The 14,239-nt window shown below is 43.2% G+C and overlaps 1 protein-coding gene across 1 annotated transcript in view; it reads left to right on the top strand.

The window, feature by feature from the left end:
• The first annotated feature begins 1,217 nt into the window (after positions 1 to 1,217).
• The window catches only part of SLC1A3 (solute carrier family 1 member 3), an 87,928-nt gene continuing 74,906 nt past the window's right edge, over positions 1,218 to 14,239 (top strand). Inside the window, exons 1-2 of the mRNA XM_036280547.1 lie at positions 1,218 to 1,321; positions 2,843 to 3,115. Of these exons, the coding sequence (XP_036136440.1) occupies positions 2,935 to 3,115 (181 nt within the window). The 5' untranslated portion in view covers positions 1,218 to 1,321; positions 2,843 to 2,934. The remainder of the gene's footprint in view (positions 1,322 to 2,842; positions 3,116 to 14,239) is intronic.

Raw genomic sequence — 14,239 nt, 5'->3', positions numbered from 1 at the left:
AATTTGTCATCTTAAAGCATTTTCGTGATTCACCATCGCTTTGCACCCAGCAGCTATTCAAACGGAACAGCTGAAGCAGGCAGGAGACATATCTTTAGAATCTCGCCTGGATTTGCTAATGAGGGGAAAAGACATGCTTGCTTCTTGGATAACAGGCACAAAAATTAAGCTGGTTTTGCATGGGGAAAATGAAACTTAATGAACAGGAATGCAGACCTCTGGTTGTAAGTTTTGGTACAGGTTTTCGTTTCTATTAAACTTTTTTCTTCATGTTAAACAAGTTCTACGTTTTGGAGCTGAGTTGGGCTTAAAAAAATTTTTTTTTATTTTTTAGAATCTATTTTCACCACCTATTTCCCTTCTTAAGGAAAGAGCACTAGATGTGCAAGGTACATTCTCAAGGCAACGAGAATTTTCTTGTCCCTAAACATGATGGGGGGCGGAATACATTTAGCATCCTTTAAAATTGAGGTATCTATCTGCACAGCATCTTCCGAAACCATAAAACTTCAAGTGTGTATTTACACTCTTGACCATAAAATCATTTTAAGTCTCTAGTTTAGCAAAGATCCTCGTCTCTCTGCGTCTAATCAGTTCAGTGTTTGCAAGGCCGGCCCTTGGAGCTCAGTTAGATTTGTTATAACAGAGTTTGAACTGCTTAACTAGAGGCATGTCCCATCTTGTGTTTTGAGTAACTTTAGGCAAGTTTAAAGAATTGTAGTAAGCTGCTTCCCCTCGGTACTTGATTGCTTTCCGGATCTTCCCAAGAAATGTCAGTTATTACCCCAATTCTAAAACGAGAGACTCTTTCATAACAGTTGTACAACCAGGCAAAAGAGCACGCTCTCGTGTTTCCTTAAGGGGAGGAAACCTGCAATAATGTGAGATAATTCAATTTAGCCTCAGAAAAGTCTTCTTAGAAACGTTCTAATCCAGACTCCCAGCTTTCTGAGGGGGCGCTGGCCCTATTCTTACATCCTCCCCGGTCCCGGTTTTGCATTTCTAATGAAAATGAACTGACAATGCGTGAAAGTGGCGTAAGGAGCAAAACAAAGCCAGCAAGCACGCTCCTGGTGCGCCAAGGTTCATCAGTATTCCAGAAACCTCGGGCTTCCCCGCTCCTTCCCCGGGGTGTTGTCCTTTTCCCCACGCCCCCTTCCCCGGCCAGACTCCGCCCCTTTCCTTAAGTGGCCCTGGTAGTAAGCAGCAGTGTCAGAGCACATGCACGCCTGGCCGCTGCGAGCTCCTGGGCTCTTACCTGCGGGGGAATTCACCTTGTCATTGCCTGGGCTGCCTCCCAGCCGCTACAACAGCAGAAAAGGTAAGTCGAACATCCTGTATTCCTGCTGGGTTGAATTTCTCCTTTCCCAAGCAGAGGACTTGCCAGAGTAAAAGCTAGCCATTTTGGTCAAGTTCATGATGGCAATTTAATGTCATGAGCGTGTGGGGTGCCTTTATGCCATGTCTTAATTTGAAAGTTAGTCACTCAGGGCGATGAGGGGTAGATGGTGCTTCGAGATCTAGAAAATAATCAAGGCTGAGCTGGTCTCTTTAAAAGTGACTGGTAAAGGGGATCAGAGATTAGAGGGAAAAAAAATCTGGTGTCTGGCGTCACCTCTTCTAAATTTGTAATCTGCTGTGAGGTGTTAAAAAACGTGCAAGTCTTATTATCGCTGACGCCACCCTGTAATTTTATTTAAAAGTCACACTGTTGAGCACGTCTTTCTTTCCACGCTTGGATTCGCCAGAAGCTCCAAGGAGTCCTCTCCAGTTGCCTCCCCCACGCCGCGCACGCTGGCTGCTTGTGTTGCCAGAAACACACGTCCCCAGGCAGAGTAGATTTTCCTCTCCGCCTGATCCATGGTGAAGATTAAGGATTTGAAATTTTGTAAAACAGCAGGAGGTATGCTTTGATTCTTAAAAATAGAGGATTTCTACCTCTGCAAAGATGTACTTATATAGATTTCAATAACGTAGGAACACTTTAAAGAAACTGGAAACCACACACTGTAATGTTTGGAATGGAGACTAGATTCACCTCATCTGTTCTAGAAACACTAAAATTTAAAATACTTAGAAGTTGGGATATTTTTCTCAGAAGACCTCAGTGTGTTTGCCACAAAGACAAATGCTACTTTGTGCTTCTACTTGAGACAAAAATGAAAAATAATTATGATTTCAGATCATTTATAGATGTGCCCAAAGTACTTTTCTTATTTCACAGGAAAAATTAAAAAGTTACCTTGTGAAATAGTCAGATGTAGTTCCCAAGTCCTGTGGTTGCTTGTGTTCTTTTCATGGCCATGTTTGCTACTTGGTATTATGATGATTTGTTTTTAATAAAAAAAAATAGTTGTTTTATTATATATAGCAGGAAGCTCCAACTGCGAAATGGCAATACCATAATCCACTTCATTGACCTGCTTATGCCTTCACCATGCAATACAACATAAGCCATCAAGTAATTAAGTGTTTCCTGTGCATCCAATTCAACTGAACATTTATTGAGGGTGAACATTGTGCATAGCACTTTTCTAGGTTCTGGGGGATAGGGTGGGTATAGGGGGTGCTCAGTCAACCTGGCTCTGATGAACCCTTTTATAGCCTGGTTGGAGGAGGCATGACAAGTTTTTAAAAATAGAACGCAGGTTTCTGCTCATATATTCTGAATTTATGCACATTCCTCACACGTGGTCCGTAAAATATGCAGTCTAGGCTTTGTGACTCCAGCCCTTGATTCCTACCGAGATTATGCAGTTTGCCAATAGCTTCTCCTAGTGTGGAACTCACTGACTTCTCACTGCTGGGGAGGTAACTCTTGTCTCTTTCTCTCCCGCTCTAGCTGTGTTCTCAAACACCGAAGAGGTCTGGCTTTCTGGGGGTGATTCTGGGACACTGAAGTGCAAAGAAGAGACACTCCTAGAGAAGTAAAATATGACTAAGAGCAATGGAGAAGAGCCCAGGGTGGGAGGCAGGATGCAGAGATTCCAGCAAGGAGTCCGTAAACGCACGCTCTTGGCCAAGAAGAAAGTGCAGAACATCACAAAGGAGGATGTTAAAAATTACCTATTTCGGAATGCTTTTGTGCTGCTCACCGTCACTGCGGTCATTGTGGGTAAGTCATTTGATAACAACCAAAAAAACTAGATCTTGTTTCTCTGGGCATCTGGCTGCCTGGGAATACTATCGTGTAGGTATGCAAAATTATAGCCTAGGCTTTCCTCTGGCTTTGAAGACTTTTTTCCCCCGTTAAATGACAGTCCACTGACATGTTTGGAGCAATAAACACATGGGAATCTGAGAGAAGCATCATTAGGCATTATGCAAATCAACTGATTGTGCGGAAAGGGAAGTAAATCAAAGGTTTTCCCAACTCATAGGACAAAAGAGTAATCATTTAATCATTAGGCCTGAGCAGTTAAATAACAATAAAAGTAAAAAACAAGCAAGCACCCTAGATTTGGCTAAAATGTAATCATTATACAATGTCACTTTCACGTAAAACTAATTTATACAATTAGTACACCCAAAATGAGATCCAGGTCCCTAAGAGTAATTATATCCTAACTGTTGCTGACTTGCGTATCCAACGTTTAGACATAAAGGCTGACTCTTTCAATGTGTTTGCACTCACTTTCTGAGAGTAAACAGGGGAAAATGTAAACACAGGTCTCTCTCATTTGTTGCCTTGACACGCCTGCCATAAATAGCTATACCTTTTCCGAAACATTTCAGTTCTTAGAAATTCTGAACGGTTAAAACTTGTACTAATCTGTACTAATAAAACATTATTGTTTTGTTTGATGTATTGGTATCTAAAATAATAGTTTATTACTTTTGGGTGGCATTTATCCTACTTGAAAAAACTACTTACATCCTTGGAACTTTTGACCTACCCTCATATAGAAATCCTTTGGATGATAAACATGTAAGTTAATGTCATGCTGTTAAAAAAAAGAAAAAAGTTTTAACTTAAATTTCTAATAATGTGTCAACTCAAATTTCTAATAATCTGTCACCAAAAAAGGCATTTGGGGACAGTTTCCATCTCTACCTGGTGTTTGCTAAGGTCTCCATCAAATATAAAGAGGTAATGACAATAAAAACTAAGAAAATTCTGTAGCATGTAAATGTAATTATAACTTTACCACCAAAATCGGGATTCTAAAATTGGGATTCTAAAATTGCAGATAAATAGAAATATAGCGGAAGAGTAGTTTGTCACAAGACCTTAGATACATTCCATTTCAATATCTTTGGCTCCTGTTAGTAATAGTTGTTGATGAATGACTTGAGTTCTTTATAGAGATGTTCAAAGACAAAGTATCCTGATTGACTCAGGGAAGTAAAGACTTTCTTTCGTAGGTTCCCAGGTTTGAATTCATTCCTGGAAGAGTGTTTCAGTACTGTGTCATTGTCTTGAAAGTTGATGTAATATGCTGTATTATGTAATATGCTCACCTCGTTTTTGTTCTCTTTGCTTTTGTTTTTTTGTTTGAATTGTGGTTGTCATCAAGACAAGCAATCACTACATAATAATAGTAAACAGTTACATATAGTACTATTCCAGCTACTTTCTGGTGTCTTGTGTATATTCGCTTGCTTATTCTTTAAACAAGCCTGTGAAGTGAGTGGGCAGGGATGAGTACTTTATTTTGTAGATGCGAAGACTGAACATGGAGAGATTAAGTAACTTGACCAATGACGTGCAGCTAGTAAATGCTTGAGCTGGAAGCCAGACTGGGCTGTCTCGTGCCAGAGGCCATTCTCTTACCCACTCTGCCATCCCCCCTCTCTGCTCTGCTGGTTACTTGACATCTTGTTAGAGATGCCAGGCGGGAAAATGTTGCTATGTCTTGGTGGAGGCCAACAAACAAGCAGTGCCTGTTGCATTCATGTAGCATTGTCATTTTACTATGTGATTTACCCATTTAAACTCAGCAGGAAACATAAATCTTCTGCACATGATTAAACCACATCCCTCTCGTTCATTTAACAATACCCATTTATTTGGCAATCCTATCCGTATGGTAATAGAGCTCTGGAGTGATACTGGAGTATGTTTGGAAATGACGCAGAAACGCTTTTTCAGAATGGCATTCTAAACAGCAGAAGAGTTCAATTTCTAGGACAGAAACTTTTCAGTTAAAGAATAGAAGAATGGAAAGTAATAAAACCAGAGCATAGAAAGCAGGCTGATGGAGAAGGAAGTTCATGATTACAAACAAATAATGTCTCTAATAGAAGGAAGAGCGTGCCAGAATGAAAGAATCCGTTTTCTCCATGAGTTCTGGGATCATTTCCTCGCCCAAGGAGGACTTTCCTAAGACTGGTGAGAACCGCAATGAGTTGGCTGAGCTGGGGTACATAACTTGGCCGGATGCCCTCGTGGTTGGCTTTTCTAATGGAAACTGAGGAGGTAGAAGTAACAAGAAGAAGGCACTAACAAAGAAACTAATAAAAAGAGCTCATTGACAGTCAGAGAGACCACTGAGTCTGCACCAAAGACTTGGAGCCACAAACAGACAACTTACTAGCAAACAGAGTTGGGACAGAAGGAAGGACCCTTCTGTTATCTCCCAGTGCATCTTTCATTGAGGGCCGAGCGGAAACAAAGGCTCCATTTAGCTTGTCATGGGTAGGTGCTGTGTCTACATCAGCCCTAAAAGAAATAATAGGGAAAGCACCTATTTAAAATCAACTCTCAAAATAATATTGAAACAAGAAAAATAAAATAAACATTAAAATAAAAATTAAGTAAATTAGCGTCGACTCTAATTTATTTGCCGCAGTGTAGGAACAAGCTGGAAAGATGCTAGCAAGGGAGAATAAAATAGTTACTTTTCCCAAAGAAGAGATGAGAAGAACTGTAGCTGTTACTTAGTTTTCAAATTCTTCCATTTTAATCACTTAGAAGTAAAAAAGACGGAGGAAACCTATATATTGAGGTACATTTTTTGTTCAATCTCTTTTGTTTTGTCTTTTAGAAATAAAGTGAGTGTACCTGTAGCATGTAGAAATGGAAACTAGAAAATATTATGGAGGAGTAGAGACATGGGAACCCATATATTCAGAATAAAGCAGAGCATTGTAAATATCGTATACCAATTCCTCTGCAAGCACAGGCACAGTACCACTTGTGCAACTTGTCATTTCTAAGGAATGACATTTGTGATGTCATTTCAAAGTGTCGTCCAAGTCTGAGTGTGCTGTGCCCATGTAACAAAGCCCATGTAACAGGAGCAGGTTAGCAACCCGAGGGAAGGCAGTGCCAAGTGCTAAGTCCCTTTAAGAGTTCATTATTAAAGTATTAGGTGAAGTGCCTTCCAGTGCGGTTGCAGACATCTGTCTGACAAAACCACACTGAGGAGGGTGCTTTCTGTCTTTCTTCCCCAGGAAGCGATTTCTTGTTTCAAATTATGGTAAGTTGTGCTAGAGTAACCTCAGACATCTCTCTGAGAGACATGCAGTCCTTTGTCACGTTCATGTCACAGAATGCCTAGTCTTCCCATGCCCAGGGAATGAATAGCACAATAAAAATGAAATCTCAGACCAAAGAAATGATTGGCCATGTGCTCAGCTGCAAGGGGAGGGAATCTGCAAATAGAATTGGATGGTGGTTTTACCTGAGGAGTTCACAGACACAACTAGCACCGTCCTCTGGGTTGGTACACACACACATACACACACACACACACACACACACAAGTTTATGTATGGGTTGTCCTTTATATGGGTTTGCGAGAAATCGGTGACTTCTGAGGAAAGAAAACACACTGCCTAAATGTGCATATCTTTGGCAATACTTTACATTGCACCAAAATTCAATGCAGTTCACTAATGTCCCTGAAGGGTGCATATATAAGAAACTGGTCACCAGGGCTGCTTCTTGAGATAGGAGCTGGTTGTCTGGGGCATGGGATAGAAGAAATAAAACTTTCTTCTAAATAATTTTTTGTAGGTTGACTGCATTAACCACAATCAAATATTATCTCTTAGTATCTAGTGTCTGCTAAATAAATACGTTTATTTTTATAAAAAGATCCCATGCAAGTCAGCAATTTAACAAATATGAAATGCTATGTCCCTGGCCCTGTGCCGCTGTGCAACGGGGAATCTTCCCTCAGGTGGTTTAGGAGGAGAGATGGGTGAAAAGGAGATGACGAAGGAATATGCAAGGTTCACAGGAGTCACAGGCAAGTTTGTAATTAACTCTAAATGTTTTTTTTAAATGAGATCATATTATGCATACTGTTCTACATACATCTGTCTGTATTGGCACTTTAGAGGTTCCACTTTCTTATTAACAACCTAGATGTGCCAGGTGCAGGGAAAAATAAGAGCGTTGCTGTAGATCTGGATGCACATGCTGTGTTGCTGGGTAGCCGGGGATCCTGAGGAAGGTGTTTCACTGCTCCGAGCCGCCATTCCCTCATCTGCCATTACCCGTGGAGTACGTCTGCCGACTCCACTGTGTGCCGAGACTGGTGTAAGTGTTGGTAGTATATTAGCTTTATTTTGTCCTCACAGCAAGCCAGGGAGGGAGGGATTTTTTTCTCATTTTGTGGATGAGAGAACTGAAGCCCCGATTCTTATCCCACAGTTGATGAGCAGCGACTGGGATTCAAATTCACCATTCTGGCTCCAAGGGCATAGCCCCGTCCACCACACCGTCCTGGCTGCTGGTCACTGTCCTCAGGGAATGTCCCTTCTTGTTTCATGGCAGCAATTAGCTAAGGGTGTGTACTGGCCTATCAGCAGAGGGGTGGAAAGGAGAGGTTGATTGGAGACCTCTTTCCAAGGGTCTCCCTGCGTCCTGGTGACTGACTACCTGTGAGCTTGACAGGTAAGGTAGACTGCAAGCCAATGGTCCGATTTCTGGCTTGGGCGACCAAGGCATGATGGTGACACCAGTAAAGGCAGAATAGAGGAAGAAATTGGGATAATAAGTTCAGTTAGGGGAGTGTTGAGGTTGATTTGTTAGATGCCACTGCAGTGGAGACACCATGCCAGAGGCACACCATACAGATCGGGAAGGTGTCCCTACCATCTCCAGATGGAGCAAGGACAGGCGCTGTCTTTGAATGTTAAGTGAATAACAATCAATGTTCAGGTCATCCTACTGCATGCACTCCTGTGAGCGGACCCCAGGGCCCCTCTTTACGACACAAACCATCATCTCCCCAGGGTGCTGCAGCGGTGTTCTGTTTCATATGCAGTATCCAGTGAGGCAGTTAGTCAGCCACACCGCCCATAGGCGTGGTCAGCTATCAGCTGGAGAGATGGTTGTGAGACCAAACAGGCCAACTACTTGAGTTAGTAGTGTGGGCACAGTCTGCTACCCCCCTGTTCACCAAGAAAACGCATCTCCACACAGGTCGAACAACAGGAATCCAGAGAACAGGTTTCTGGGTTCAGATGTATGGTTTCTCCAACACTTCCTAGAAATAAGAAGGGAGGGAGGCAGCTTCAGGAAGCTTGTGGGAGGAGGGGTCCCCGGGCAGAGGGCTGGGAGGGGAGGGTTAGGCCTTCAGAGCTGAGAAGTGGGGATTCGCAATGCCCTGCTCTGGAGAATTAGCAGGAATGGGGGTAAGGACTGGAGGCTGAGGTTTCTCTGCTGCGTCTTCTGCCCCAGGACACAGAAACAGAACAATGGTCAGGGACAGCCACACCTGCCACGCGCTTACGGCACACTCGGATCCCAGCCCTCTCTCCCATCTTCTCAAAAAGCATTCTGGGGGGCTGCCTCCTGCTGTGGGGGTGCAGCCCAGACAGTCTTGCGGAGTAGATCAGAGCTGCCGATTCTGCAGTCAGGCCCGTGGGTTTCTGTCCCAGTTCTGGAACTGAGGCTCTGTTCCTTCATGTGTTACACAGTAATTATAGCGCCTCTCTGCCAAGATTTGTATCTCAGTTCTGCCACTTACAACCATGTAACCTTAAATAATTTCGTCAATGCCGGCAGGCAAAATGTTCAGAGAAACTGGAAAGGCCTCGTCTTTTGCTTCCGCCTTTGCTCTGGCGTCGAGTGCAAACGCACACTAATTTGACGATGCTGGCATGCAGGGGACAGAGACCCAGGGACAAGGGCAAAGAGGGACAGGGAGGAGAGAGGACGGTCGCCTGGTTTAGGTCTAACAGTGGCTCATTTCCTTGGCTAGAGAAGAGGCCAAGAGGGTTGTAGAAAGAGACTTACTAGTTGTAAAGGGCTTTGAGAGGCAGAGATGAAAGCCCAGAGTAAGCGATCCGGCATTATCAACCCTTACCTGCCTGGCCTCCTGAGCCAAAGCAGAAAGTAATCCCAGGCCGCTGTTATCACAATCCAGGCAGCTCCGTGGAGGGAGCGCTTGACAGCAGACCCATCTCAGGAAAACGGGAAGCTGCTGAGAAGAGGTTTGCAATTCATGTTTTCACATACTCAGTAGTGCATTTCCGTCCCTACCACTTGGGACCAGTGTGAGTTCACCTGCTCCCTGCTTCCTCCTTTGCTCCAGTTTTGGTGTCTACTGCTCATGAACTGCCACCCCGTCCCCTGAGATAAGGGGTTTGGGAAATTTGGGAGAAATGTTTCTGGTTTCTAGCACAGTTGGTGAAGGTTATTTTGAAGGTTCAATGTTCTGAGATTATCTCTGGCTCTATGTTTTCCCTGCTACTTCAGATAACAAGAAAACTGAAATAAATTCAAATTTATTTCTCTTTCAAGTAGGTAATCAGATTAGCAGGTGTGCCCAGAACAGCTGCCCGCAGTAATAATCCTTCCCACAGTTACCGTGTTCCGGGTCACAGAGTGCTGTCCCTCTGCACTCGACAGCAGCGAGTCCAGGGCCAGGCCAGCCCCTTCCGATCAGCACCTGCGAATGTCCAGAAAGCGCTGAGAAAGCAGAGTCTAAAGTCCTGGGTACAGACCGGCTCTGCCATCAACTAACTCACTTTATGATTTACAGCAAATCTCTGGGCCTCTGATTTTTTTTCATCAGCAAAGTGCATTTGGACTAATGTCAGCTTCCAACTACAAAATTCTATCATTAAAAGTCTCCCTTGCCTTCTCCTAAAGCAGAATGTGCAGGAGTGGATCGACAAGCGTTCTCTCCTGGTCCATGACACCGTGTGATCAGAAGGGCCTTTTCCCCATACTGACTACCTCCCAATCCATCCTCTCCAATCTGACAAGCAGCCTCTTTCTCTTGCTTTGAGTTCTTGAGGGCTGTCCAGTGCCTGCCTCTGGATGTGATGGCCAAGGTTTGGGCACACAAGGGAGGCACACCTTTGCAGGAGCTGCTGCCCTTCAGCCTTCTGCGCAACCCTTATCAATCAGACTAGGGAGATTGTGGACCTTTGTGCTGTAAACAAGGTTGGGAAGAGCCTGCACCGGTTGGAGAGGCAACTGGAACGTAGGCACCGTCTTTTCCAAGTTGTACATTCCAAGCGTTAGAGCACCGATATTTATGGAACTGAGATGCTATCATTCATCAAGTATTTGGCCTAGCAGCTAGGTGGGCTGGATCATTGCTGAGAGATGAGGAAACACACAGAACTTCAGGACACGAAATTCCGTCGTTGTGCTCACCGAGGACAAAAATTATGAGTTCACATCAAGCGTCCGTGCTGTCAAAACAGCCCAGAGCTTGTTCCTTAGACCAAGAATATCCCCACCCCTGTGCCCAATCAAGAAACATACGCAAGTGGTTTTGAAACCAAACAGAGAAGAATAAAAAAAAGCACGCAAACCAGATAAAGGCAGTTATGCCCTGGATGGATTAAGATAGCATGGGGAAAAGGCATTTCTGTTCTTCTCTGTGTATCGTATCAGAGATTCGAAGGTAAATTTAGGAGCAGCAAGTTGAAAGGCACACTTAAGTTTTGAATTTCAAGACTGAGTTTCTGTCTCCAGAGAGGGCAACTCCATTCTTCTTGTCCCCAAAGAGACTTCTCCAGTTCTCCAACAGTGGTTCCAGGGCCAAGACCACTGCTGCTCCCCAGGGAGGGGACCGCGGGCTATTAGTGAGAGACTGTGTTCAGGATCTTGTAAGAGGAGGCTCATTTATCCCTAATGAGCGTAGAGGTGAACAATTGCTGCCCTTCTCACCCCGAAAAGATGGCCCCTGCTTTTAGACACATTGCATCACTTGAAATTGCATCTTTAAAGCAAGGAAGGCAAAACCCCAGGGTTAGCTACACCTGCTGGTGTCTTCAGCTGGTTGATGAATGTGAAGAAGGCATCAAGAAGGACATTACGAATCTTTTAAGAGACTGCTTCTAACCAAAGTTGTCTTCTTATCTGATTATTTATTTTTGCGTTCTTAGATTTCCTTTTTTAAGGCAAATGAAGTAGTCATGTAAACAGAGCTGAGATTCAATAAATTTCCCAGGGCTTTGTAAGTTCTGGCATTGCAATGTTTTGCACGCTATGATGGATGATGAACATGTGTGTTTCCTCTGCCGAGTGGCTTGCAGTGTGAGTTTTCAGCTTTAGGATCCTTGCAACTCCAGTGGCTGACTAGTTGAAGCAGCACATGAGCCTATAATGATTGAGTTCATGGTTTTTTTAGATCCACTTCCTGGTCTCCAGAGAAAAAGCCGTTTGGTGAGAAAGTGATCCACTCACCATAAATCTGAGCACTCGTGACTTTTTTCTTTATGGCCCAAATTAAATAAATTCATTGTTAAAGCAGGATTGAGGAGAAACCAATTCAGACCCAAAGAGACTTTTTAGAAAGATCAAAGCATCTAGCAGAAAAGATGTAGAATACAATTCAGTCCGATTTTTTAAAAATTGTGGGCCATTTCTTTGGGTTTATTTATTTTGTTATTTTGCTTATGAATGAATAAATGTATATTGTCCCAAATCAAAAAGTACTAAATGGTATAGAATGAAAGAATGGAAGTATTCTACCCCCCCCCATGTCCCCATTATTCAACTCACTCCGTTATCAGTTTCTTGTGTGCCTTTAGAGTTCTTTTATGAGCATAAAAATAAACACTGTTTGGGGGGGGTTTTGCCTCTTATATACAAATGGTAGCACAGTGTAGATAGCCCACTTCACACCTTGAGTTTTTCACTTTACAATATTTCTTGGATATTGTTCCTTATTAGCACATAAAAAGCCTCCTCATTCTGCCTTGGGGCTGCATTGCATGGGTGTACCATGTCCTATTTAAGCAATCCCCAGTTGATGGACACTTGGGTTGTTTCCAACCCTTAGATATTTTTTTTAATGGTGTAATGAATAATAGTGTATAAAAGTTACTTCCTCCAGGCAACTGTGAGATATATCCCTAGAAATGGAATTGCTGAGGCTCCGGGTATACACGTTTGTAATTTTGAAAAGTATTGCTAACTTATACCCCATAGAGGTTGTAATTTGCTCTCCCAGTTTGTAGTGTTTAAAAGCCACTGGGCCCACTGCTGCCACTGCCCGAGGTAAGGACGCGTGGACGGTGCCATCTGCGGGCTGGCAAGCCTGTGACCACACAAGCCGAAGGCACAAGGGGGACGTGGGAATGTCACGTACATTCCATGTCCAGTTCTACTCGCTCAGAACAGTATTTTGACCGGAGAGGAAGGTAACAGGTTCTGATGCTTTTACTTCTGATGATTGTTATTTCTCAAATAGAAGTCATTTTTAAATGGCAATGGCTTGGAACTTCAAAAGACCTGCAGGGTTATTTATAAATTAAATTGCCATTCCACACAGCCTATTAGTGCAGTTTTAGGCCTCTGGACTCCACGGTTCTTCTGGGCTAGCTGTCTCTCAGGCCGCCCAACGGGTGGACTTGAGTCTGCACGTGTACCCTGCTTGGCCATCAGTCGCTCAGGGCTGGTTCATCTGGGCACCACCACCGGTAGAACAATGTCGCAGCAGGTATTTCCTACCTCCAGCAACAGGAAATACCAAAGGACAAAAGAATAAGCCAAGCCAGGGCCCAAACCTCCGAAGGATGTGGGAATTGGGTGGTGGTGGTGGTGGTGGTGGTAGTTGGGGCCAGGGAAGGGGGGTGGTTGAAAGGTGCCCTCAAACAGTGGCTTCTCACCAGGAAATGAAGTTTGGGCTGAAACAAAATACCAGCAACCAGCAGACTTCTTTTGCAGGTAATTGTATTAGTATGCCCTTGTCCTCTCTGTGAAAACAAGCTGACGGAACTTGACGTCCACCAGCTTCATCAGGCTGGCAAGAGACAGGCCATGACTTCTCCAAAGTGGGCTAATCAAGCCGACATCTGAAAGAGACACTTTTATTCGATCTCGCAAATAATTATTAATTGCATACTTGTCATAATAACTGTAATGGCAAATTGATATAGCATTTTTTGACATGTGTGCTTTCGTATTCATTATCCAGGACTTTAGAATTCATTAGAAGAAACAAGATGAACTCATATAAAGCAACTAAGCTTTAGGATGTTTTGTTTGTTAGTTTTACATGGTTCTGTTAAATGCAGAACATTTAACTGAGCATATTCAAGTTTAAGAGGATCTTAGATACCGTGCATTCCTATTGATCCATCCCATTTTTCAGAATGAAAAAAGAGAGGGAGAGAGGTTCAAAATGATCATGTGATTTAAAGATATGGGCTATGGAAACAGGCAGGTCAAAGTTTGAGACCTTATTCTGCCCATATCACTTAGTAGTCATGTAATCTTGGACAAATGGTTTATTCTTTCTAGGGCCCAGTCTCCTCATCTATGAAATGGTGATATTAAATCCTGTTGGTTAGATAAGAAGGTTAAAACATTTAAATAAAGTATTTACTAGCATAATTTACTGGCAGTATCAGGTCCAAAAACCTCATCTCTGACTCTGAGCCCATGACCTTTCTACAGCATCAATCATAGCTACTGGCCTTCATGTTCCAACAACCTGCCTTGTGAGAGATTTAGGGATTGGGAGCTATCACTCCTAGTTTGTGAATCTAGAAATCACGGTTCAGTCAATTACCAGTTTCACAGATCATGAGAGAGGAATCACAGTTTGAAAGAGAGGATGTTCCTAAGAGTAGGCTCTATGTTCATGGAGGGCAGTAGGAAATAAGATTTATTATAACAAAACAATGCCTCCATCCAGAAAACTGTTCAGTGCCAGCTGGGGGCCAGGCACTCATGAATACCATCCATCTGAAAGGGAGTAGTCATCCTTTTTGTTCATTTATTCAGCAATATATTGAGCACCTGCTGTGCCAGGAACTGTTTTGAGGGCTTACTATACAGTGAACAAAACTGAAAAAAACAAACAAAACTCTGATC

This window comes from Molossus molossus, unplaced genomic scaffold, assembly GCF_014108415.1.
Source record: "Molossus molossus isolate mMolMol1 unplaced genomic scaffold, mMolMol1.p scaffold_m16_p_3, whole genome shotgun sequence".
Lineage (NCBI taxonomy): Eukaryota > Metazoa > Chordata > Mammalia > Chiroptera > Molossidae > Molossus > Molossus molossus.
The sequence above is the reverse complement of the archived record's forward strand: the minus strand, read 5'-3'. Positions and strand labels throughout refer to the sequence as shown.